This window comes from Phascolarctos cinereus, unplaced genomic scaffold (assembly GCF_003287225.1).
Source record: "Phascolarctos cinereus isolate Bilbo 61053 unplaced genomic scaffold, phaCin_HiC Scaffold_3;HRSCAF=262, whole genome shotgun sequence".
NCBI classification, from domain to species: domain Eukaryota; kingdom Metazoa; phylum Chordata; class Mammalia; order Diprotodontia; family Phascolarctidae; genus Phascolarctos; species Phascolarctos cinereus.
In genome coordinates, this window is record NW_027555736.1 from 229,024,483 (window position 1) to 229,049,329 (window position 24,847).

The 24,847-nt window shown below is 38.1% G+C and overlaps 2 protein-coding genes across 5 annotated transcripts in view; both read right to left on the reverse strand.

The window, feature by feature from the left end:
* The window catches only part of LOC110208345 (prostaglandin reductase 2-like), a 544,334-nt gene that overhangs the window by 132,637 nt on the left and 386,850 nt on the right, over positions 1-24,847 (reverse strand). The gene's annotated exons all lie outside the window — the stretch shown is intronic.
* Positions 1-24,847, reverse strand: part of PTGR2 (prostaglandin reductase 2) — a 43,472-nt gene that overhangs the window by 13,946 nt on the left and 4,679 nt on the right. For both annotated transcript variants that reach the window (XM_020986327.2, XM_020986325.2), the window contains exons 2-3: positions 24,403-24,486; positions 5,493-5,611 (exon numbers count right to left, since the gene is read on the reverse strand). In XM_020986327.2, the coding sequence (XP_020841986.1) occupies positions 5,493-5,611; positions 24,403-24,439 (156 nt within the window). In that variant the 5' untranslated portion in view covers positions 24,440-24,486. The remainder of the gene's footprint in view (positions 1-5,492; positions 5,612-24,402; positions 24,487-24,847) is intronic.

Below are 24,847 nucleotides of genomic sequence, written 5' to 3' on the forward strand. Positions count from 1 at the left end.
TCCTCTCAAACAGTCAGGGGGAAAAAAATGTAACTAACAATGACTAAGAGCTGCATGATTTATTCCATCAGGCAATTCCACAAAAATCAATGAAGGTCTTTCATTTTAGCAACATTACACAACAAGGCTTAGGAAACATACCTAAATAGGAATTACTTAAGCTGTTTGTTGAGCCTAGTGTTACTGATCATAATGACCTCTGAGGAACAGTTTTCATAATATCATACAAGTTATGAGGTGGCTTACCAATGCAAACACTTAAAACCTTTAAGTATGAAAGTACTAGAGACCACCTGGACAGAAAGAAGAGACAGATGAGGAGCTTGGGAAATATTACAAGTCTGGCATAGAGGCAAGATATATCAGTGGTGGGGGACTTCAATTATCAAGCAAAGAAGCTAAGAATAATTTTCTGCTTTCAAAAGGTGGAGGAACCAAGAAGGAGAATTTCTACTCTGAATCTGATTCTGCCTATCTGGGAAAAACTGGTTGCTGAGGGAGACATGATGGGACCCCAGGTAGAAGTGAGCACTTCCTATGAGAGTTTGTGACAGAGGAGAGGAAATCTGGACAGTATGTAGTATGTACCCTAAATTGGAAAGTCAGATTTTAAAGAGTTCAGAGGAAACAAAGTTATGATTCCATGGAGTAAAATGCTTCAGAGGATATCAGCTCACGAGAGCAAGGAGATATTCAAGAATGACATTCTCATAGCCCAAACAGAAATGATTCTAAAACAGGATTTGTTTGAAAAGAATTCAATAAGAATACTATGTGCCTGGCACTGTGATAAAAGCACTAGCTATACAAAAAGTGGCAAAAGACAGTACCTGTCCTCAAGGACCTTACAATGAAAAGGTTGTGGCATATGCACAGGGAATTGGCCAACAAACTTAATTTTTTTTTTAGGTAATTGGGGTTAAGTGACTTGCCCAGGGTCACACAGCTAGTAAGTGTCAAGTGTTTGGTCTGAGGCTGGATTTGAACTCAGGTCTTCCTGACTTCAGGGCCGGTGCTCTATTCACTGTGCCACCTAACTGCCCCTGAAACTTAAGTTTTAAAAAGAAATGTTCAGTAGATGGAAACAAAGGCAACTGCCTTATGGAGGATGATGGCACAGCCTTGTAAAAACCCTGTTAGACCAAAAAAAACCAAACAAACCCAGAAGAAAGAAATAGAAAGAGAAATTCCATTTAAAATAACTGTGGATGGTTTAAGAAACTTGTGAGTCTATTTGCCACAGGAACTATATGAATACAATTATAAAAAACTTCATACAAATCAAGACATCCAAATAACTAGAGAAATATTAATTGCTAATGTGTAAGCTCAGTCAATAAAAATGACATTACTACCTAAATTAACTTACTCATTCAGTGCTATAACAATCAAATTACTAAAGAATTACTTAGTAAAGATGGAAAAAGTCCTGACAAAATTCATCTAGGGGAACAAAATGTTAAGGATATTATGGGAATCAATGAAAAAAATATAATGAAGTAGGAATACTAGTATCAAAGCTCAAACTATACTACAAAGCCACAATTATCAAAACTATTTGGTACTTGGTAAGAAATAGAGAGGTTGATCAATGGAACAGATTAAGTATACAATACAGAGAAACAAATGAGCATAGTAACCTAGTGCTTGATAAATCCAAAGATGCCAGCTAGCAGGGCAAGTACTTCATATCTGACAAAGACTATTGTGAAAACTGGAAAGTAGCCTGGCAGAAACGAGGCACAGGCCAACCTCTCACACTGTACATACCATGATAAGCTCAAAATGGGCACATGATTTAGACATAAAGTGTGATATCATAAGCTAATTAGTAGTACACGGAAGAAATTAACTGTCAGAACTATGGAGAGGGGAAGAATTCATTCCAAAAAAGAGACAAAGGTTTACAGGAAGTAAAATGGGTGATTCTGATGATATTAAATAAATTTTTTTACACAAACAAAAACAATGCAGCTAAAATTAGAAGGAAAACAGGAAACTAGGAAAGAAATATCTGTATATTTACTCTGATAAAGGTCTCCTTTCTAAAATATATAGGGAGCTGAGTAAAATTTATGAGAATAAGAGTCATTCCCCATATAATAAATCACCAAAGTATACAAATAGGCAACTTTTGGAAGAAGAAATCAAAGCTACCAATAGCCATATTAAAAATGCTCTAAAACACAAATAACAACTCTAGGGAACAATTTGGAACTATGCCCCAAAAGCTATTAAATTGTACATATCCTTTGACCCAGTGATACCACTAAGGCAAAGAATTGGAAACTGAAGGGATGCTCACCAGCTGGCAAATGGCTGAACAAGTTATGGTATATGAATGTGATGGAACACTACAATGCTGTAAGAAACGATGATGGAGACGGTTTCAGCAAAGCCTGAGAAGACTTATATGAACCAATGCAATATGAGGTGAGGAGAACCAGAAGAACAATGTACACAGTAAAAACAATATTGTAAAGATAACTGAGTGTGAAACTTAGTAACTCTGATCAACATAATGACCAATTACAATTCCAAAGGACTAATGATGAAATACGTTATCAACCTCTAGAAAGAGAACAGATAGACTCAGACTGCAAAATGAAACATTTTCTTCTGTTTTTCTTTTTCTCACTTTTTCCCCCCTTGTTGGAACATAGCTGATGCAGAAAACTGTTTGCATGCCAATACATATTTGTAATGAGTTTTATTTTTATTGCCTTCTCAGTGGAGGTGGGGCAAGAAGGAGAGAATTTGGAACTCAAAATAAAATTAAAATGAATTAAATTTTTAAAAAATAGTGAATCTTACACTCTCAAAACAAACAATAATAAAAATTGTTAGGAATACTAAAACTTAGACTTTGAGGCTGGCAAAGAAATCTCAGTTCAACAAAATATCTTTTTTTTTTAATCCTACCTTAGGAGAAAAAGGGGAAAAGAAGAGATAATAACTTTGCTTGGGGTGGATGAGATAACTGACAGTAGAGAGAAGACAGAACTGCTCAAATCTTATTTTATTGCTTCATTTCTCTCTGCAGAGGAGAATGATCTCTACACTAAAAAGGACAAGACAAAACTGACTAACAGAGTTGATACCCAAAATATATAAGGAGAGAGTGAGTGAGCACTTAGCTATCCTAGATGAAGTTCAGTCACTTGCCCCAGATCATCTGAAAGTACTGGCCGATGTGAATGTTGAGCCTCTATCAATGCTATCTGAAAGACCTTTATGGAAAGTGGGAGACGCATCACAAGACTGGAGATGGACAAAAGTCTGGATTTAAAAAATAAAAAGGAAGAGAACACAGACTGCAAACTAGTTAGGTCAGTTGGTGGGATTTTGTTCCCAGGAAAGACACTGAAACTATAATTAAAGAGATCAGTGACAAACATTTAGAAAAGATAATTCAATAATCATCATGTATTATTATTACCTTTGTGACAAATTTATTATTGGGTGCCTTGCACACAGTAGGTGCTGGATTAATATTTATTGAATTGGAAAAAGAAACAAAGTTCTAAAAAGGGAAGTAGTTGTTGCTGTTTTTCCTTCATTCTCAAAGAGGACCAATGACTTCATGAGGGTGATGTCTTGACAAAGACACCTCGGCCAAGACACTAGAGTGGTTCACCATTTCCTTCTCCAACTCATTTTACTGATGAGGAAACTGAGGCAAACAGGGTTAAGTAACTTGCCCAGGACCATACAGCTGATAAGTATCTGAGGCTGCATTTGAACTCAGGTCTTCCTGAATACAGGCTTGGCACTCTATCCACTTTGCCACCTAGCTGTCCATGGCACATATGCCTGGAACACAGTAGGTGCTTAATAAATGTTTCTTAATTGATTATTTTGCCATAAGACATGAGCAAAGGGAAAGACTTAAAGAAACCTGAGAGGACTGGTATAAACTGAAAGAGAGCCAAATGAACAGAAGTAGGAGATCTAATTAAACAGTGACTGCAGCATTGTAAAGAAAAACAACTTGAAAGATTAAATAACTAACATCAATGCAAAGAGCACTGATAAAGACTTGGCAGAGATGTGATGACTGACAGGTGCAGAATGAGACATGCATTTTCAGAAGGAGCCAATGTATGGCTTTGTTTTGGGTAACTAATTTGTTACAATACAGGATTTTTGTTTTGGGGAGGAGAAGGGGTGGTACTGACAGGAAAGAAAGAAGGAAAAAAAGAAAGGAAGGAAGGAAGGAAAGAAAGAAAAGAAGGAAGAAAGCAAGAAAGAAAGGAACAAAGGAACAACAAAAGAAAGTAACAAAGAAAGAATTAAGAAAAACATGTCAACAAATTCTTTTTTAAAATAGAAAAGAAATAAGAAAGGGACACAGAAAAACAGGACAGTGTTAGAACTACCATGGTGGGGCAGCTAGGTGGCGCAGTGGATACAGCACCGGCCCTGAAGTCAGGAGGACCTGAGTTCAAAGCCTCAGACCAAACACTTGGCACTTACTAGCTGTGTGACTCTGGGCAAGTCACTTAACCCCAATTGCCTAAAAACAAACAAACAAACAAAAAAAACCCTACCATGTTAACTTTAAATGATAAAAAAGACAAACTATGTATTGGAGGTTTTATAAGGAATCTTCATTTTCTATTCTTTCTATAGAAAATGTTCATTTTTGTTGATGTTTATCAAGGTCATAATAATAGAAATAAAATATTTTTAAAGGGAGGCTCTGCAGTGTTCAGGGCTAAATGAATTCACTACAATGGCAGCCACAATTAGGAAGATTTAGGGAACTTCCTTTTCCATAAGGAATCCCATTCTCACTTGAACTCTGTGCTAAAGCTCCTGAATGACAAAGCTAAATGTCCTAGGTGTGCATATATCTCACCTAAAATTAAAGGCCACAGGATTGTAAGAAAAGGTTATCTCATATCTTTGTAGGAATCATATAATTTCAATATATGCAGGGAAATATTTTGTTAGAGAAGCCTGTAAGGCAACATTTTCTTTGACTAAATCAAATCCTTTTTTTTTAATAGTCAAAAAACAGAAGCACAGTGAAATTTTATATTCTCCATGCCTTTCAGTCAATACTAAGATATGGTTTATGCTTGTAAAAGCCTAATTGTTGGGAGCAGCTAGGTGGCACAATAGAAAGAGCACTGACCCTGGAGTCAGAAGGACCTGAGTTCAAATCTGGCCTCAGACCAAACACCTGACACTTATTAGCTGTGTTATCCTGGGCAAGTCACTTAACCCCAACTGCCTCGCCAAAAAAAATATGAAGCCTAATTGTTCCTTTCTTTTCTTTTCTTTTCTTTTCTTTTTGGCTAGGCAATGGGATTAAGTGATTTGATTAAGTGTCTGAGGCTGGATTTGAACTCAGGTCCTCCTGACTCCAGGGATGGTGCTTAATTGCTCCTTTTTAATACCCTTTTCAATAATATCCTATATGCACATGTAGCTTATTCCCAGGAAATGTATTATTACTATTTTAATCATAGCATCTTGCTACTTACCATATACGGATCCACAGAGAGATAAAGAGTTCGGACTTTTACTTGTCCCACATTTAATTTATCTGGTAAATTAGCCTCTTCCATACGGAAATTCTCTGCCACTGGGTTGCCATTTTTTCCTAAAATAACATTGGATAAACAAAGAGGCAATAAAAATGTTTTTGAATACTCATTATTTTAACTATCATTTTTTTCTTTATGTTTTCAAAATTTTATTTATTTTTAGTTTTCAACATTCACTTCCATAAGATTTTGAGTTCTAAATTTTCTCCCCCACCCTCCCCTCCCCACACCCCAAGACAGCATGCAATCTGATATAGGTTATATATACACATTCATATTATTATTATTATTATTGTTATTATCCTTTTATATACATTCATATTAAACAAAATTTCCCATTTTAAGTATTTTCTAAAATGATTCCCTCTTGCAGTCATTCCTTTATTCACTTTAAATGTCCATTTCCCATCAGCAGTTCTGCTCAGTTTCCACTCCATACAACAACATGCTTCCTCCAGCATTAGCTGATCACCTGATATCTCACCAATGTGCAGAATGACACAGTTTTTGATAATCAACACCTTCTCAACTCCCTCAGTGGCCTCCCCACTCTGATTAGAGGGCTGGAGGGTAAAGCAATAAGCTCCTCTCAAAGCCTTCCTTTATAGGGAGCTCAGAACTTTGCAGGTAACTCCATTTTCCACCAGCAGCTCTGCACGATTTCCAATCCACGGAATATCATGATACCCCCAAGCTGGGTACTCCCTGGTGCTGTACTGCTGCTCTCCCCTCCCCTTTAGACTGTAAGCACTCCCTGAGGACAGACTGTCCTTTTTTTTTTAAATCTGTATCCCCAGTGTTTTAGAAGGCATTTAACAAATGCTTATTGAATTGAACTGAATAATGTCTGTTTTTGAGCTACATTTCCCAACAATTTTAAATGATCTACTTAAAACTAAATTATTTTCCAACTGCTGTTGATTTTCTCAAAAATATTCCTTTGAAACTACAGATTTTACAACTGGTGATACCCACAAATCTTCTGACATATATTTTTCAAAATTTTATCAATACTTATTGTATTTACCTCAAAGTCATTTCTTGGAATCCCCACCCCTAACTCTCCTATGTGACAAACAAAAACTTCTGATATAGATGTGTGGGGTACAAAGATCCTTACCAATAAATGGGAGACTCAGAGATATTAGCAAAAAGAAGTTCGTTTATTGACTTTCTCGAGAAAGGGCTCCCTCAGAGCACCCAAAAGATGGCGCCAACCAAAGACAGAGGAAGCATGTTCAGCTCAGCAGATTTTATAGATCCTAACCGCAATCCCGCTGCCCACCCACTGGCTCTTCTTCCCATTGGCTGGGCTTTGGAGCTCACAGTCTAAGGGCAGAAACTTCTCCCCAGCACCAAGGACAAAACCAGAATGGTTTGCTTCAACAACTAGGGAGGGGCCTGAAGAGGGCTAGAATCCAGGTGAACAGGATGTGGCTGTCACCTGATCTACTTGTGACACTCTGCTTTCTCAGCGAGGCAGCTTCTGAGAAATGGAGGGAGGGGTCAGCTACACTGAGGGGGCTTCACTATTTCAGCATTCCATTCAATCCCCTCCTCTTATTTTCAACCTTTTGAAGACCCCTCACACCATTCTTGGTAAACCTCGTCAACCAAGTCTTCGCCTCCCTTGGGACCCCGATGTTCTTCTGCTAGAAGGTAATCTAGTACTAGCCTATGTTGGAGGACGGCTTCTCTTGTCTGAGTTGCCTAATGTGCTAACAAGTCAAGAGCCCTTGCAGTCTGGTTAGTGACAATTTCTACTACTGCCTATTTAACATATAAATTGGTGTTCTGTATCCCCAACTACCATCCTGTACTGCAGGTAGTGGGTCCAGAAGTTTGAATAATCCTATCTGGGGGCCAAGTATCACCCCATCCATTTGCATCTCTGGTACTGGTAAGGGAAGTGTCTATGCTTCTCTTTTCTGTTTTTAGATCATCATAAAGCTTACCTCTTAGGTGGTCACCTTCTTGTCCAGGGAGAAAGAAAACCTTTGGTCTCACTAAGCCTATATAACACACCCCAGTCCAATTAACAGGAAGGTGTGTAGATGCCACTAATCCACAGATCCAATAATGTCCTTCCAAAGCAGGCTGCTCTTTTTCAAAAATGTGGGTTCTATTTTGAACGAAGGGATAATACCATTGGTCCTTGGTTCTGGCTAGACTAGATACTGACATTTCCATAATGCCTGTTGCTCCCTCTGTTCCCATTTCTCCACAGGCCACTGAAAGGAAAGGTTAGAGTTGCTCCAAACATTGGAGAACATAGTTGGTTTGCCACCTTTAGTATGTGCACCAAGTGGGTCGTTATGCCATCCCCATTTGTGGGTTTTCCCAAGGATATTTGTCCCTTGGTCAGATTGGAAAGGATTAAACCCATCAGGGAGTAAACAAAAGGAACTGCTAACATAGAAGGCTAAAACAGGGATAGTTATTAGCAAAAACAATACAATATGCACAGTCTTTTCACCCATTCAATTTCACTTTTAAGCCTTCAGGGACCAGCTGCACCACTATCCATTCAGCTGGGGGGGCCACTGGTCCCTTGACTCGGGTGTGATTAATCTAACCTTGTTCCTTGGTCCTAACTGCAGCATTAGGGGTCAGTAGGATCTGAAACGGTCCCTCCCAAGAGGGAATGAGTTTCTCTTTTCTCCAGGTCTGACTCAACACCCAGTCACCAGGCTGAAATTTGTGCACTGGGAACCCCAGAGGAGGTGTTTACTAGTCCTTTCTTCTGTAACGAGATCAGAGATTTTGCCAAAGAATGTACATATTCTCGAAGAAACTTGTCCTTACAGCCTATGTTCAAGACTCCTTCTCTCCCTATGGGATATGGGTGCCCACAGAGGAGTTCATATGGAGACAATCCAATGTCCCTTCTAGGCTTATCCTTATCCTCAACAAGGCTAAAGGAAGGCACTTTGTCCAATGTAATTGGGTCTCTAATGTTAATTTGGTAAATTGTCTTTTTATTTCCTGATTCATCCTTTTCACCTATCCTGAAGACGGAGGGTGCCAGGGAGTATGAAACTCCCAAGTAATTTCCAAGGCCTTCATCAGGGATTGGAGAACCTTGGAGATAAAGTGTGTTCCCTGATCCAAGTCTATCCTCTCTACTACCCCATATCTAGGAATTATTTGTTCCAATAGGACTTTGCTCACCGCTAGAGCAGTGGCTTGGGCTAAGGGAAAAGCTTCAACCCAAGAGGTCAAGTGGTCCACTATGACTAGGAGATATTTCAGTCTCCCAACCAGGGGCAACTTGGTGAAGTCCACTTGTATACTCTGAAATGGTCTAATTCCGGGTGGTCATCCTCCAGCCAGTGCCTGACGTTGGGTGGATTTATTCGTCCTTCGACATATAATGCACCCATCAACCGTCTGGCGGGCCAAGGTATAAATACCAGGAGACACAAACCAAGTCAGGACTGCATCACACAGGTTCTGGACATCCCAATGGCTACCCTGGTGTAGGTGTTGCAAAATCTGCCTATACTGGCTCAATTGACCACTTCTCGGCCATCTGGGAGTAGCCACCTCCCACTATTGTCCGTTTTGGCTCCCAATTCCCGAACCTGTCGTTTTTCTCTCAGGTAGAGGTGGAGCTTTTAGACTCAGAGGGATTAAAACTAACATCTGATCTTTCCCTATCTCTGGTTTGTCATTACCTGCCCTCTTTGCTTCTCAAGCTTATTTATCCCTCTCCAACCATCCTTAATCTTTCACAACTCAAATCTTACACAGTAATTTTAGCTCTTGATAGGCCATGGGATGAATTCAAATCAAAATAGTAAGATCTTTCCTACTTACAGCTTATATGCTTTAGTATTAATCATTAGCCTTAGATCTCTGACACTATTCCCACTGAGACTGTTTCTCTAAAAGCATCCAGTTAAGTATAGTCCAAGGACACAACAAACCCAGGAATAAAACTCTCAGTTCAGAGTAGATTTGGACATAATTTTCTTGCAAATAGAAATTTGGTAGGCCCTCTAAAATAAATATCAAAGATTTTATCAAAACTTTTTTTATAAAAGCATCTCCCTTTCTCAAAAATAGCTTATGATTTCCTAATTACCATAAAATTCCGAGTTACCTAAATTCTCGAGTCAAAAGGTGTCTGTATGAGAATTACCAGATTCCACAAAATCTCTCCCCCTTTTTTTGCATAATTACCAAGTTTCTTTTCACACACAAAATACTTTTACCAGTGCTTAACTTAAACAATAACTCCAAATAGCTCAGTTAACAATTTTAAACTTCATAAGTGAAAGCCAGATAATCCCAGCTAAAACTTCCTTTTAAAGGTAGACAAAATTTGGAAGTTCTCATTTCTTAAATTACAATACTTACAAGGAAACGTTACAAAGCAGGACCATATAGTATGCCCCAATAGCCCCGATTCATTCCTTTTTCTCTTTTCTCTGAAGGCACACTTAATTTAACAACATTCTAGATTATAAAAGAAATTGCCTTTCCAGCAACATGACTTAATACAATTGCTTACCAGATTACATCATATAAGAAAATTCAGAAATATGTCAGCAGTGTAGTAAAAACTTAAAACAGACCCAATAAAAAATCTTTATTTCTGAACCCCTCCACCAGGTCCAACAGTCTCCTGGGGCCACTCCCACCCCACAAGACTGGCTTTTCTTTATGATCTATGGGATCTGATAGTCTCAGGCCACATCTAGATTCAACCTCAATGACACTACTTGGCCTATGGCAGCCTAAACTTCCCCACACAAGCTAGTCTCTGCCTTAAGAGCCTGGCTCATACAGCCCATCCCCCAACAAACCCAACAGTTAGCCTAAAGGAGGCCTGGGTTGAAAAACATATATATGTACATATATATTTTTCTATTTTTCTAATTTCTAATTGAGGTCCTGATATGAGAGAATACCTCATTATTTCCAAATACAGATCAATAAGTTTCTCCACAATAAAATATGTTTGTACCATAGGGCAAACGTTATAAAATTATTTCCACAATTGTAATAAACTTTTGAAACGACCCATTACAATTTACTTAAATGTACTCCCAGATCACTTTGCACAGAGAACCATTCATCTCATCATTAATACCTTGAAACTATAACTTTAAACCACCATACATTTTTATAATAGTCAAGATTTTAAATGAAAATCTGCTATCATAGTCTTATAACCAAATATACCTCACTAGGTATTTAACAGTTTCAAATTACCTCATCTTTATCAATAAGACCCCATTCCAGGTCAAGAGTCACCTTAACACCATTTCTACCTCATGATCCCTCAAATTTTACAATCTAAGAGTTTTAGAAATACAATACAATTTAGAAACATAGAAATAACTTAAACAATAAACTTCAAGTAACATCAATTACATTTTCAAATTATCACATTTAGAAATGATCAATCTTATCATTCTTAGTACTTTTAACAATTACATTAACTAATAATGCCACGTCTCATAACAACCATTATTTTTTTGAACAGTAAACTTAAATCCAATCAGATCTGAATTTATAATCATTAATGACAAATAATTAAAAACATTTTTCTTTTAAATCCAATACTCTTGGCCCTTTAAAAGGAAATATCTCCCACAAATTTATATATTCCCTTAAAAAGACACGTGGTAACAATTCCTGCTCTAAATTCTCCTTTTCTTTCCTACTTCCTGAAGGGAACTAAGAAAAAGTCCCTTCTGCTTCTTAGAGGCTTATCAAATGGAATCACCCTCCTGAAAATCTCAGGCTTCAGCAATTTGAACAGGGTGTAACCCTCTATTGCTTTATTGGTTTTCAAATTAAGCTAAAAAAATTTTATTTTTCCATCCTTCTACTTAAAACAGATCACTTCCTCAAACCTTCTCAACTTACTTTATCTAAAGCTATTCAGAGGATATCCCTATCCAAGGGTGGGGAACTTAAGAACCCCCACCCAAATTACACTCACCAAAACTACTACACAGCTTTCTTTTTGCAAATCTGAAGGGCCATAATTGAATAGGGCTCTACCTCTCCCCCTCTCTCTTCCCAAATGGCTTTTAAAACTTTACTATGCATTCTAAACAATTCACTGGTCTTACACAGTTTTCCCACTGTCCTTTAGTTTCTTTCAGTTTACTTTAATAACATCCAAATTATGAAAAGCTACTCGACATAACAATACAAAAGTTTACCAATTTGAAACAATACTAAATGTTTAAAACTTGGACTAAATATATTACCAATCAGATAACTCCAATTCTGTCAACTGCGTTTCCAACTGCTCATATCTAATTAAGGAATAGTCGTTAACATTTTCTGTGTCTGCCCTCTGCTAGGCATTGTGTTAGGCACCTTCCACTCATGTGAGATAAACTGCAGTAACAAATTCCAGATCCTTACATGTTCCCAATTTACCTTAATGCCAAACAGTGTAATAAATTCTGAAATTAAGAGCATCACATTTGATTTAAATGTTTACCAATTTGAATGAGTTGGGGTTTGTGGGGAAACATCATGGGCCTCGGCAGTCACCGAATCCTGCCGCCCCCAACAAGCCATCACCCTCAGCACAGCTCCTGGCTGCCCATAAATTCTTTTGTTTGTGTTCTGGTACACAAAAACTTTTCTCTTTTATGTGAGGCAGAAAAGATTAGGTGCTACTCAATCTGCCTTTCTTTTTCATCTAAGAGGAAAAAGGTTCCCCTTTTCTTGCCTTTCCCTCCACATTCAAAACTTGTAGAGAGAGAATTTTTTTTCTTTTCCAAAAATTTCCAAACCTTTTTACTCTCAAACTCTCTATTCACACTGTTAACACTCATTCCCAGACACAAACAGGAACACAAAACAGACATACAACAAATTGCTGTAGAATCCTCAAATCCTCAAATCATATTTAATCATTTTCTTTTCATGTTTCCCTTTATATTTTGGTAGTTCGTCCCAATTACTAAGTCTAGACCTCAAGGGACTATCAGCCAGCACATCCGGTAACTCTTCCTTGTCTCCACCCAATTTTGAATTCGATTTCCCCATCCTCCTTGGATGGCCACTTTACCAACTCAAAGAGTCTAGGCAGGCTCCTAGGGCTTCCCCTCACAAGACTTCAGTTGCCTTGGATGTCTTACGGACCTCTCTGCTTAGACTCCAGGGAACCCTGTTACCCAGAGGGTTGCTGTTCCGGGCTTGCGACACCTTACAGGCTTCCCCTCCTGGTCCGTTTACCTGGGTCTGTGGGAACAAACTTAGGTGACCAAAAATTTCTTTCACTTCACACGGATGGCTGTGGTATGTTGTGGGACTTTCATTTTACTACTCTGAGATCTCCCTTTGGGTTTTCCCTCCTCAAGGCAGAATCCCAAACCAGCCGAGACCCAGAGGCCACCAGAAAGGTCTAGCGTGGTGCCTGCCCCTGAATTTGGGTTGGGAGAGTCCCCAAAAAAGGGGGTGATATCCCAGACGATTCCCCAAAACTACGTGGGGTACAAAGACCCTTACCAATAAATGGGAGACTCAGAGATATTAGCAAAAAGAATAGTTCGTTTATTGACTTTCTCAAGAAAGGGCTCCCTCAGAGCACCCAAAGATGGTGCCAACCAAAGACTGTGGAAGTGTGTTCAGCTCAGCAGATTATATAGATCGTAAACGCAATCCCCCCGCCCATCCACTGGCTCTTCTTCCATTGGCTGGGCTTTTGAACTCGCAGTCTAAGTGTGGAAACTTCTCCCCAGCACCAAGGACAAAAAGGGCACAAAACAGGGAATGGTTTGCTTCAACAACTAGGGAGGGGGCCTGAGGAGGCACAGAAACTGGGTGAACAGGATGTGGCTCTGTCACCTGATCTCATGACACTCTACTTTCTCAGCAAGGCAGCTTCTGAGAAATGTAGGGAGGGGTCAGCTACACTGAGGGAGCTTCACTATTTCAGCATTCCTTTCATAGAGATTGCACCTGACAACTTATATAACATTAGGCCCAAGAAGTCACCTACCTCTTTACTAGGAGGTACATTTACTACATTTCATTACCTGTTTTCTGGAATTTTTACTGGTTTTTCAATTACTCACTGTGCAACTTCCTTTTAATTTTTTCATCTATATCATTGTGGTCTTAGAGATGAGATCTAGAGATTTAGGGGTGCTGGAACCCCAAAATCACGACATGTAAGCCCTGCCTGAAAGAATTTGACCCAAATCTTCTTTCAGCCAGAGAAAAAGTTTATTAGAGATAAATCAGACATTCCAGACTCTTAAGGAATCTGAACATTAGTGATGCCCTTAAGGACGAGCCGGCATGAGAAAGGCTCAGTGTTCAAATGGGGGCCAGGGTGGATCTTATATACACTCAAATAATTTTGGGTGACCAGAGGAGTGGCTGGGAAGAGGGTCTGGGTGACTGGGGGAGGAGTTTAGGGAGAATTCTGATTGGAATGTCTAGGCGATAATGAAGGGAACTGGAAGGAAGTGGTTTGAATGGGGTATGGGTAAGACTAGGGCTTCAATGGATTTTCAAAGGGAGATAGGGAGAGTAGATAAGGAAAAGCCTAAGAGTAGAATATAGCCTCAGGTAGCCATCTGAGACCTAAGTGAGTTTAAGGCTTTCCTGGGGCCAGTAGATAATTTGGAGTAAAATTCTTTTTGGGGCAAGGAGCAAAGGCTTGGACCCATACCCCAGCACTAGTGTATATTATCCTTTTAATGCTGCATATTTTGTTCTGCATTAGTTCACATTGCCCATGAATTCTCCACTATCATTGTTTCTTTGGTAATACTGTGCATTTTATTTGACTCACTTATAAATAGCATTCTCTGAAATGTTCACTTAAAAGATTAAGAACACAGCTCCTTATCTTCACTCTACAATTTATCAACTTGCTTGCTTGCTTGGGGCACTGAGAGATTACTCTTCATTTCTTAATGCACAATAATATTCCATTATATTCAGATGCTATTCTCCAATTCATGGGCTCCCACTTTCTAATCTCTGAAATACCCAGAGTGATGCAATTCATATTTTGATGCATACTAGACTTTTGTTTTGATAGGATTATACAGGAAATAATCCCAAGGGTAGTAGATCACTGAGTCAAAGGGTATGGACAATACAGACACTTGCATAATTAAAGACTGTTATCCAGAATAGTTGGACCAATTCACAGCTCTAAAAACAGTATACTACTATGCCTGTCTTCCAAAGACCCAAGAAGAATCAATTGTTTCCAATTTTTTGGTCAGCTTTTCTAATTCAATCAAATGATACAAAATACCGCAGGGCCAAGCACTTATATAAATGCTTAAACCTTCCCTCCCCCAATTTGCATGGTGTGAAATTCAGCCTCAGAGTTGCTTTAATTTGAATTTCTGATTACTAATTATATAACAATAAAGCTAATAATAATAAATAGCTACATTTATATTGCCCTTTAAGGGTTGCAAAAAATTAATTTGCACAGTAGATCTCATTTTGTCTTTCCAACAATCTTGGGAGGAAGGTGTTATTACTATCCCCATTTTACAGAAGAGGAAATTGAGGCTTTAAGAGGTTAAGTGACTTGCCCCAGGGCACATAACTAATAAACATTCAAGGCACAGCTAGAAATAGTCTTCCTGACTCCACCTCCTAGGTTCCTTCTATGATTATTTGGAGCATGTTTGCAAAGGATCTATTAAACTTTGCAGTTCTTCTTTTGAAAACTGTTCATCTTTGACCACTGATTTGTGTCATTTTCCTACATAACTCAGATGTCAGATTTTTTCAGTAAACCTTCCATTTTTAAACTACCTAAATACCAGTTTTAAAGTTGTGGAAGGATTTAGAAAGTAAAAAAAAAGTTTTGTTTTAGTTCTCAAGATTTCAAATTAAAGATTTAAACCCAATTCTTCCTGACTCTGTGGCCCACCCTCTTTCCATTCACTATATAAGTGTTGTCTCTCATTCAACTGTGTGCAGGAAAAATTCCCCATCCTTATCTATAAGGGTGATAATTTCATTCTCACACAAAATATGAGAATTTAAATCCTTAAAAAGGAGGAATTCTAAAAGTAGGCAAGAAAAACAGAACATTTGGTTAGGAAGAGGATGCTAAGAATCACAGCTTTTAGCACAGATATGAACACTAACTTGTGAGCACTCAAAATGCAAAATCCTTTTCCAATGACTAAGTCATGGTACTACTGGCGGAAATGAATATCAATAATTCTATTCTAACTAGAAAGGAAACCAAAAGACATAAGGAAATGATAGCTAAATAGGATAGCTGACAAGTTTTCAAAACTGAAAATTAGGGAGTAGGTTTCAAGTACCTCAAAAGGCAACAAGAAACATCATTTTGTGAAACATCTATCATCTTTCATTAGTGATAAAGATAAGCATAAACAAAAAGACCACCGAGAAGATAATTGTAGTTTTGCAATAACATCAATTGCAAGAGGTCGAGAAATTCTACAAAAAATATGTTGGAAAACATGACTCAGAATTGAGAAACAGAAGAGGGGTTTCAGCAACAGAGAATCTGTCCTACCCTCCTCATGAGAGTCAGCCCAATGGCCTCTAGAATCCTTGTCCCCTGCTTCTGTTTTTGCTCCATTTTGTCACAGCTTCCACTTCTAGGTCCACGTCTTCTAGGAACTGGGCTCCTCTTAAGTCTCTCCTGGACTCAGTGAGTTGACTTTTAAGGTCACTCAGAGGTAAGGCCTGAGTATGTCTGTTGCTTCCTTTCTGATTCACTCAAGGGACTAATTTGCAACTTATAAAGGGATCACTTTTTGACAGTTTAACACCTCATTATTAAGCCTTTTTAGTGATTCGGTTTTGGTAGATCAACTCCCTTAAACGAGTAAAATACCATAATATTTATAATGGGGGGAATCATGAGAGGTTTAAATCAAAGTAGAAAATTCACAATCTTCCAAGAAGTCCAGGATTTCAGGCTTAACAAGGCTAGAGGCTAGATTTCATCAGAGTCATTCTCAAAACATTATTTACTTCCTGATTCTTTCAATGACATTGCTAAAACAAAACTTTGTTTTTTGGCTAGGAAATGGGGTTAAGTGACTTGCCCAGGGTCACACAGCTGGTAAGTATTATGTGTCTGAGGTCAAATTTGAACTCAGGTTCTCCTAACTCCAGGGCTGCTGGTCTAATCCACTGCACCATCTAACTGCCTCAAAATACCATTATTTCGCTAAGCCTTTGCAACTAAGTTATCTCCCAACCATCTCTCTGAAGGGATATCTGTGCAATGGCCCAATTAAATTTCTCAAAGCCTGGAAACCATCCCTGGCTGTTACCATACCTTAAATACAACCTTGAGCATACGGGTATGTGTATAGTATGTGCATACGTGTACAGTGCTACAATAGCACATCACCTTACACTAGAGGAAGGAATTTCAGGTGGATGAAGTGAGGGATGAAGGCAGAAGACAACAGCTGAAATGGAAAAGATGAGGTTGGAAGGCAGATTGTTGACTTATTAAGACAGTGAGAGGAAAGATGTTAGAGGCACCTATTGCAGGCAGCCATCTCAAGGCATTTAGCCACAAAAGACAGGGGAGATATGAAATGATAGTTGGTGGGGACAGAAGGATCATATGCAAATTTTTTGAGGATGGAGGAGACACAGGTATGTTTGTAGATAGCAGGGAAAGAGCCAGTAGACAGGAAGAGATTGAAGATAGAGAGTAGGAATGACAGAGGGGGCAATTTATTAGGAGACTAGATGGAATGGCATTGCTTGTACGTGCAGAGGGGCTTGCCTTGGCAAGGAGTAGGGCCAAATCTTCTTTCTTTCTTTCTTTCTTTTTTTTTTTAAGGCAATTGGGGTTAAGTGCCTTGCCCAGGGTCACACAGCTAGTACGTGTCAAGTGTATGGTCTGAGCTGGATTTGAACTCAGGTCCTCCTGACTTCAGGGCTGGTGCTCTATCCACTGCGCCACCTAGCTGCCCGGAGTAGGTCCAAATCTTCATAAGACAAAGGTGAAGAGAGGGGCAGAAGGCACCTGAGCGATAAGAGGAGGAAGGGAGAAGAGGGAGCTGTCCACAAACAGCCTCAATTTTTTCAGTAAAATAGAAGGAAAGGTTCTCAGCTAGGAGGGTTTGGGAAGGGGAAGCCATGAGAGGTTTAAGGAAGGTTTGGAAGAACCATTGAGGAGAGTAGGATAGTGAGTCAATAAGAGAAGTGTAGAGAGGGATTGTCTAGCAATAGTGATCAGCTGGAAAGGAGAATCCTTAGAGGGAATGGTCAAAGAGGGCTGGAATGATTTTAAGAAAATTCCTCAAGGATGTGCAGAGCATTACATGACTATTGTTCTGCTTAATGAAGCAAAATATAAATTGAACTTTACCCTGAGCACCATAACAATGTTTTATCTCATTTGGGAATTTTATGTATTGTCACAATAATGCTATAACTCCCAAATTGCTTGGTTGAGAGAGATTTTCAGGGTAATAGGGTGGCAATGTTTCTTTCTAAGTAAAAATACTCAATTAGGACAGTCTAAATTAATAAAAATTGTTTCTGGCAGGCTTGTGCCTAAACTACAGAGTATGAAATTTATTCATTCCTACAAGTTGGTAAGATCTTCTAGGTAATCCTAGATTACCTAGGATTTGTGCTGATTACATCAATTCCTAGAACTCAGCAGGTCTCCTACATGAGGTCCATAACCACAAAAGAGTTCAAGGAAGAATCAAGTAAATGGAGGATGCCCCCTGGGTGGATAGATTTATTTTGTTTAGTGTACTTTCTTTGTTACAAGTGAGAGAGGAAGTGATCATTTTTTTTTTAAAAGAATGTCCATGGTTAAGACTATGATATTTAGTAGAATGGATAGCTAATCTATTAGTACATAGATGTTAGACAGATACTGCACATGGACAACGAATTGGGCCCAGAAATGAACAGAAGGGAGAGAGCAGATCAGACTTCAATTGGAGTTTTTCCCCCAGTCTTTTTTTATTCTGATCTTTACAAACATCAACTAAAATGAGCACTTCCATATATGCAGTAGAATAGACAGGACTGTACATGAAACTGAATCTCCATTACATACAGATTGCTCTTTTTAAATATATGTTAAATTAAGCATATTACTTTCAAAGCTGTCCAGCTTTTTTGTTGATCCTTTTGGACTTTCTCTCTCCTCTTCTATGCATATTTTTTTTTTGGTGAGGGCAATTGGGGCTAAGCGACTTGCCCCAGAGTCACCCAGCTAGTGAGTATTAGGTATCTGAGGCTAGATTTGAACTCAGGTCCTCCTGATTCCAGGGCCAGTGCTCTATCCACTGCACCACCTAGCTGCCCCTCTTCTATGCATTTCAAAAAAAAATATTTTAATGATCCTCTTTTTTTTTTATGGCAACACTATCCTTAACTCCTCTTCCCCCACTCAAATTGAGAAGAAAAAAAACCTTTTGAAACAAATACAAATAGTCAAGCAAAACAAATTCCCACAGTATTGTGTCTAAAAAAGTATGTCTCATCTGCAACTTGAATCCATTCCCTCTCTGTCAGGAGGCAAGTAGTGTGTTTTATCACCAGTACTCTAGAATCACTTGAATTGACCAATCACCTATTTGACCAATGTTACTAAGTCTTTCAAAATGGTTTGCCTTTACAATGTTGTCAGTGTATAAATTGTCTCATTCTGTTCATTTTACTCTCTAGCAGTTCATACAAGTCTTCCCAGGTTTCTCTAAAACCATTCTGCTAGACCACATTTGAAAAAATGGACAGTGCTTTCTGTGACCCTCAAACTTTTCTCTGAAACAAAGATTCAAATCATCAACATTCCATAATTACTCAAAAGAGTATGGCCCAACTATATATATACAGGAAGAATCTTGTGGATGAAGAAAGCTAACTGCCCAGACAATTAAAAGCAGCTGGATGGAAAACCAATAATGTGGTCCATCTATAAAATGATAGCACTACTAAGTGGAAAGAGCAGTCAATATGGAGTAAAACCTGGGTTTAGCTTTGTTAAGTCACTTAACCTCTCTGGGCCTCAGTTTCCTTACTGGTATAATAAAGAAGTCGGACTCAGTGACCTCTAAGATCCCTTTCCCCTCTAAGACTATGAACTTATGATCTTATATCTTGGACAGATCCTGCAGATGAACACGGACTTGGCACAGTGGGCATAAGTACGCTGCAGAAAATTACCTAATAAATGGTGAAATTACATTTGTTTAAGTGACATAAAAGATACCATGAAGCAGGCAGAAATCAGAAAAACCTGGAAAGACTTAAATGAACTGATGCTGAGTGAAGTGAGCAGAATCAGGAGAACATTGTACACAGTAACAGCCATGTTGTGTGATGACTAACTTTGATAGATTCATCTCCTCTCAGCAATGCAAGGATCCAAGACAATTCCAAAGTCTCATGGTGGAAAATGCTGTCCACATTCAGAGAATTCGAACTATGGAGTGTGGATGCAGATTGAAGCACACTATTTGATCTCTTTTTTTTGTTTGTTTCTTCTTTCTCGTGGTTTCTCCCATTTGTTCCAATTCTTCTTTATTACATGACTAATGTGAAAATAGGTTCAATATGAATGTATATGTAGAGCCTATATCAGATTGCATGCTATCCTAGGGTATGGGGAGGGGAGAGATTGGGAGAAAATTTGGAACTCAAAATCTTATGCAAGTGAACGTTGAAAACTAAAAATAAATAAATTTTAAAAATAAAAGATACCATCAGAGATGTATGAGTAGAAAAGAAAATGTAGGATGAGCAAAGACTTAATTATCCATGTGCTATAGTAGCACCCATTTAATGGCAAAAGACCTAGAACACAAAGTCCTGCTCTGTTGGCAAGAGAATCCACATCAATGAGATCATAGTTCCACTCAAGTCTTAAAAAGATATCTTATCATATTAATTTTCCCATAGATTCTATGATTAAAATAAATCATTAACATAAAATCATAGCATAGAATGATGAGCTATTTCAAGCTAAAAAGGCCCCTACAAGTAATATGGTTAAAAACTCCCTCATTTTATGGGGATGGAGGTCCACAAAGGCTAAGTGATTTGCCCTTAGTTATACAAGGCGTTGTTGGCAGAGTCAGGACTGATATCCCAAACCTTCTGATTTCTAGTTCAATTGTTCTTTCCACTAATGTTCTGATAGGGACCCTAAGTTTTGAATTCTATTAAATTTTCAATCCTTTTCCATAATATTCTATTTTTGCTGTTCAGTCATTTTCAGTTATGTTTGACTCTTGGTGACCCCATTTGCGGTTTTGTTGACAAAGATACTGGAGTGGTTTGCCATTTCCTTCTCCAGCTCATTTTTACAGATGAGGAAACTGAGACAAACAGGGTTAATTGACTTACCCAGGGTCACACAGCTAGTAAGTATCTGAGACTAGATTTGAACTCACAAAGATGAGTCTTCTTGATTCCTGGCCTGGCATTCTATCTACTTGGACACCTACCTGCCTACTAGCCATGATACAGCTGTAATAATGATGTAATGCCTTGAAGACTGTGGCTATGATAATGGAGTTTGTGCTGGCAGGGCCCACCCAAGGTGAAAAGGCTTGAAGACAAGCTTACAACATAGACTTGGTGAATATTGTCCCAGGACCAATATATCTAAAGGCTGACTACTAGAAGATTGACTATCAAGTGAGCAATCATTTTTAGCCACAGTAACTCATTAAAGATTTAAAAGTACCGAGAAAACCAAATGCATATTAACCTTTAATGGATTGGCTTGATTTTGTGATTTATTCTATAACACTGCCTACATTTTGTATAACTACCCAAGTTACTTTCCTTGTCTGTAAGTTAGGTCAGTCTTTGTCTTTAAGTCAGAAGTTCATAGGTTCAGTTCAGTTTTCCCTTCTGAATGAGTTTAAAAGTTCAGCTTTCCTGTAAATCATTTTAATTAAATATAACCTATTATCTTTGTTCTTCTAGCAGTATTTGTAGGATGCAGGAGGACTTCATCCATCAGAAGGGAAGGAGGGGTTGTTGCTAGCCCTGCGTTCCCAATCTCCAGCCAAGTATATTATTCCTCATGCCTATGATGCTAGAGGCTCTGGAATCAATCATATTGTGTTCCCCATCTATGATGCTGCCTTCTGTTTCGGGACGTTCCTCTTTTTGTCTATAGAAGAGGGCTGTCCCCCTCATTCGTGGTCTTAGCTAAGTGAGGAGGCTGAGATTCTGTTTACTGGCAAATTCATGCTTTGCTATTGATAATGATCAGAATTTTGCGTCTGATGATAACAGTACAGAAGTCCTCAATTCTAGGTGATTTCCTTCAGCTTCCACAGTGAGAGCAGTTTTTAGACAGTTAAATATTTAACTCTTTGGATTCTTAGTGTAATCTCTAACGATAGAAATTAGCTAGGAACATGTAGATATCTACATTATAAATGAAAATTGATCATATAAGGAAGTCACAGATATTTTTAAGAACAGTTTTGAAGTTCACCTCAGAAAGAAAATGAGATAATTGGAGAAGTGGTTTTTTTGTTATGTTTTGTTTTGTTTTACTCACAAACTCAAAAACAGGAAAAAGATAACTTCTATATACGATGCTTTGTCATCCTGATTTTCAGTGCTAGTTAAGCAAACATCATATCACTGCGAAGATAACTGCAGCTTAATTAACATGGACTTTAATACTTAATAAATTCATTATAAAAATTCATACTTTCAAAGAACAACAAAAACAACTTTTGGAAATATGATTCCTAATCAAAGTATAAGAGATCTAAGGTTCATAGACTACTAAAAAATCTTATCACTGTACTTGGTGAGCACAAAACAAAACCAAAAAAATGAAATCCACGACATTCTATTAGACAGAAAACAACTCTCTGTATGCAATCAGATCATTGATTGGTTAGAGCAAAGGTTAAAGTAAACAACAAATATATGACTGTGATAGAATACTATTGTGCGGTAAGAAATGATGAAGGGGATGGCTTCAGAAATATCTGGTAAGATGCAAAGTGAAGTAAGCAGAACTAGAAGAACATTGTATACAGTAACAGCAATATTGTAATAATAACCAACTGTGAAAGAGTGTGAAAGCTGCTCTGATTAATACAATCACCAACCACGATTCAAAAGGACTCATAATGAAAAATGCTGTCTACCTCCAGAGAGAGAACTGATGAATTGAGTACAGATTGAAGCCTATTGTTTTTCTCTTTATTTTCCTTGCCTTTTTTTTTTCATAGCACGACTAATGTAGAAATATGTTTTGTATGACTTCATATGTATAATGGGCATCATATTTCTCACCATTTCAATGGGAGGGGAAGGGAGAGAAGTTGGAACTGAAAATAAAAATTTAAAATAAAAACGACAAAATAAATACTAAATTAGGAGAAGGCCAAAAGTGAAAGGCCAATCCCTATATATGATTGCAGCAACTATAAACCATGTTTTAAAACAAGTTGTCAACTTCAAATAACTTCTTGTTTTTTTGAGAAATTTAATGGATGAAAAACAGTCACCATAACACAGAGGCTGAAAGAGTCCTGAAATCACACTGGTTAGTAAACACTTAATCTCCTCATCAAGGAGAGAGACAGGGCAGCTCATTGGCAAAATGCTACAGGAACATGTCAGAAGAATTTGTGTAACAGCAAGAAGCAACTGAGGAAAAAACGAATTTATACAGAGCACTGCATGAGATCTAGGTAGATAAACCGGATTATTCTCTGTGTGTCTGCTGATGAAATACAAAGTATAATAACAATAATAATAATGTAATAATAACAATAACTCACAGTAAGCTCGTGAAGTGGGTAATGAAATTATTGTCCTAATTTTCCAGAAGAGAAAAGAAAAATTCAGAAAAGTTAAGTGACATAACCAAGGTCATATAATTAGTTTCAGAATTCAAACTCAGGTCTCCTGACCAGTCCATTATTTTTTTTCCACTGCACTTTCTCTTTATTTTTAATTGAGGGAAAGAGGAGAGGTTAAAAGAAGGACTCTTTTTTTTCACATGCACAAAAGGGAATAGAAGGAAATTCAGGAGGAAGCACAAATAAACAGGCCAGTTTTGAAAGTTAATATATGGAATTATTACATGCTTTTTTTTTAAAGGAAGTGGTATGAAATGGAGATTCACAGTTCCATATTCCAGTGCTTAGCACATTGCCTAGCAAATAGTAAGCCCTTAATAAATGTTTAGTGACTGACTGACACATACAATTTGAAATTGGACAGATCTTTTGTTTGTATGGGTTATATTTGTGGGTTTTACCATATTAGAAATTAAAACATCTCAGTACTATTATAAAAACTGTTTTGACCTGGAACCCTTCAGGGGCCCGAAACCATACTTTGAAACCTTCTGGGGATTACAGTTCAATCTCTTAATTTTATAAACAAAGAAACCGAATTCCCAAGACGTGAGAGATTTGCCTAAGTCGTAAGTGGTACAGCCAGGATTTGAACCAGGTCATCTAATTACAAATCTAATACTCTTGACACTATGCAATAGGATTGTCACATGAAAGACACTGAAATGCTTGAGAACTCTGATCAAAATGGGTGCAGCACACCTCAAACATCCTGGCAGAGAGGAGGTAGACTATAGGTGTGGGATGAGGCATACATTTCTAGACAGAGACACTGTGGTATTTTGTTTGATTGTACTTACTGTTAAGAGAGGAAGCTAGGGGCAGCTAGGTGGCACAGTGGATAGAGCACCGGCCCTGGATTCAGGAGGACCTGAGTTCAAATCCAGCCTCAGATACGTAATACTTACTGGCTGTGTGACCCAGGGCAAGTCACTTAACCCCATTGCCTAGCCCCCCCCCAAAAAAAGAAGTAACAAGTAGCCACAGCTGTACATTAATCTTAAGGAAATACGCACCAGGTCGAGAATTCAGTACAACTCTATGGACATGCATCACTATGTTCAGGCAGTAGAGCTACAAAGATCTATCTCCAGAGCTCCCTAAAAATTCAAAACCAAAGAAGAGTTTCAAAAAATTGACAATTAAAGGAGTAAAAGAAACACATTATATCATGTTTATGTTATCAACTGGAATAAGGTAGCATATGTATTATTTATTCAAACAGGTACTGCAGGCTTTGGTCTTCTCAAAGCCTTTTCAACCGAAAAACCACAAATGATATTTTTTCCCTCATTCAATCTTGTGCTTTATTCAGGCTCACAGAAATGCAGAAAAGTGAGTGCTTTCCTATTAGGTTATGTCCACTGCAATCACAAAATCAATCTCTCCCCCTGCCCCCCAACACATATGCATACTTATATATTTATATATGTTATGATATTATATATTTATGTATAATCA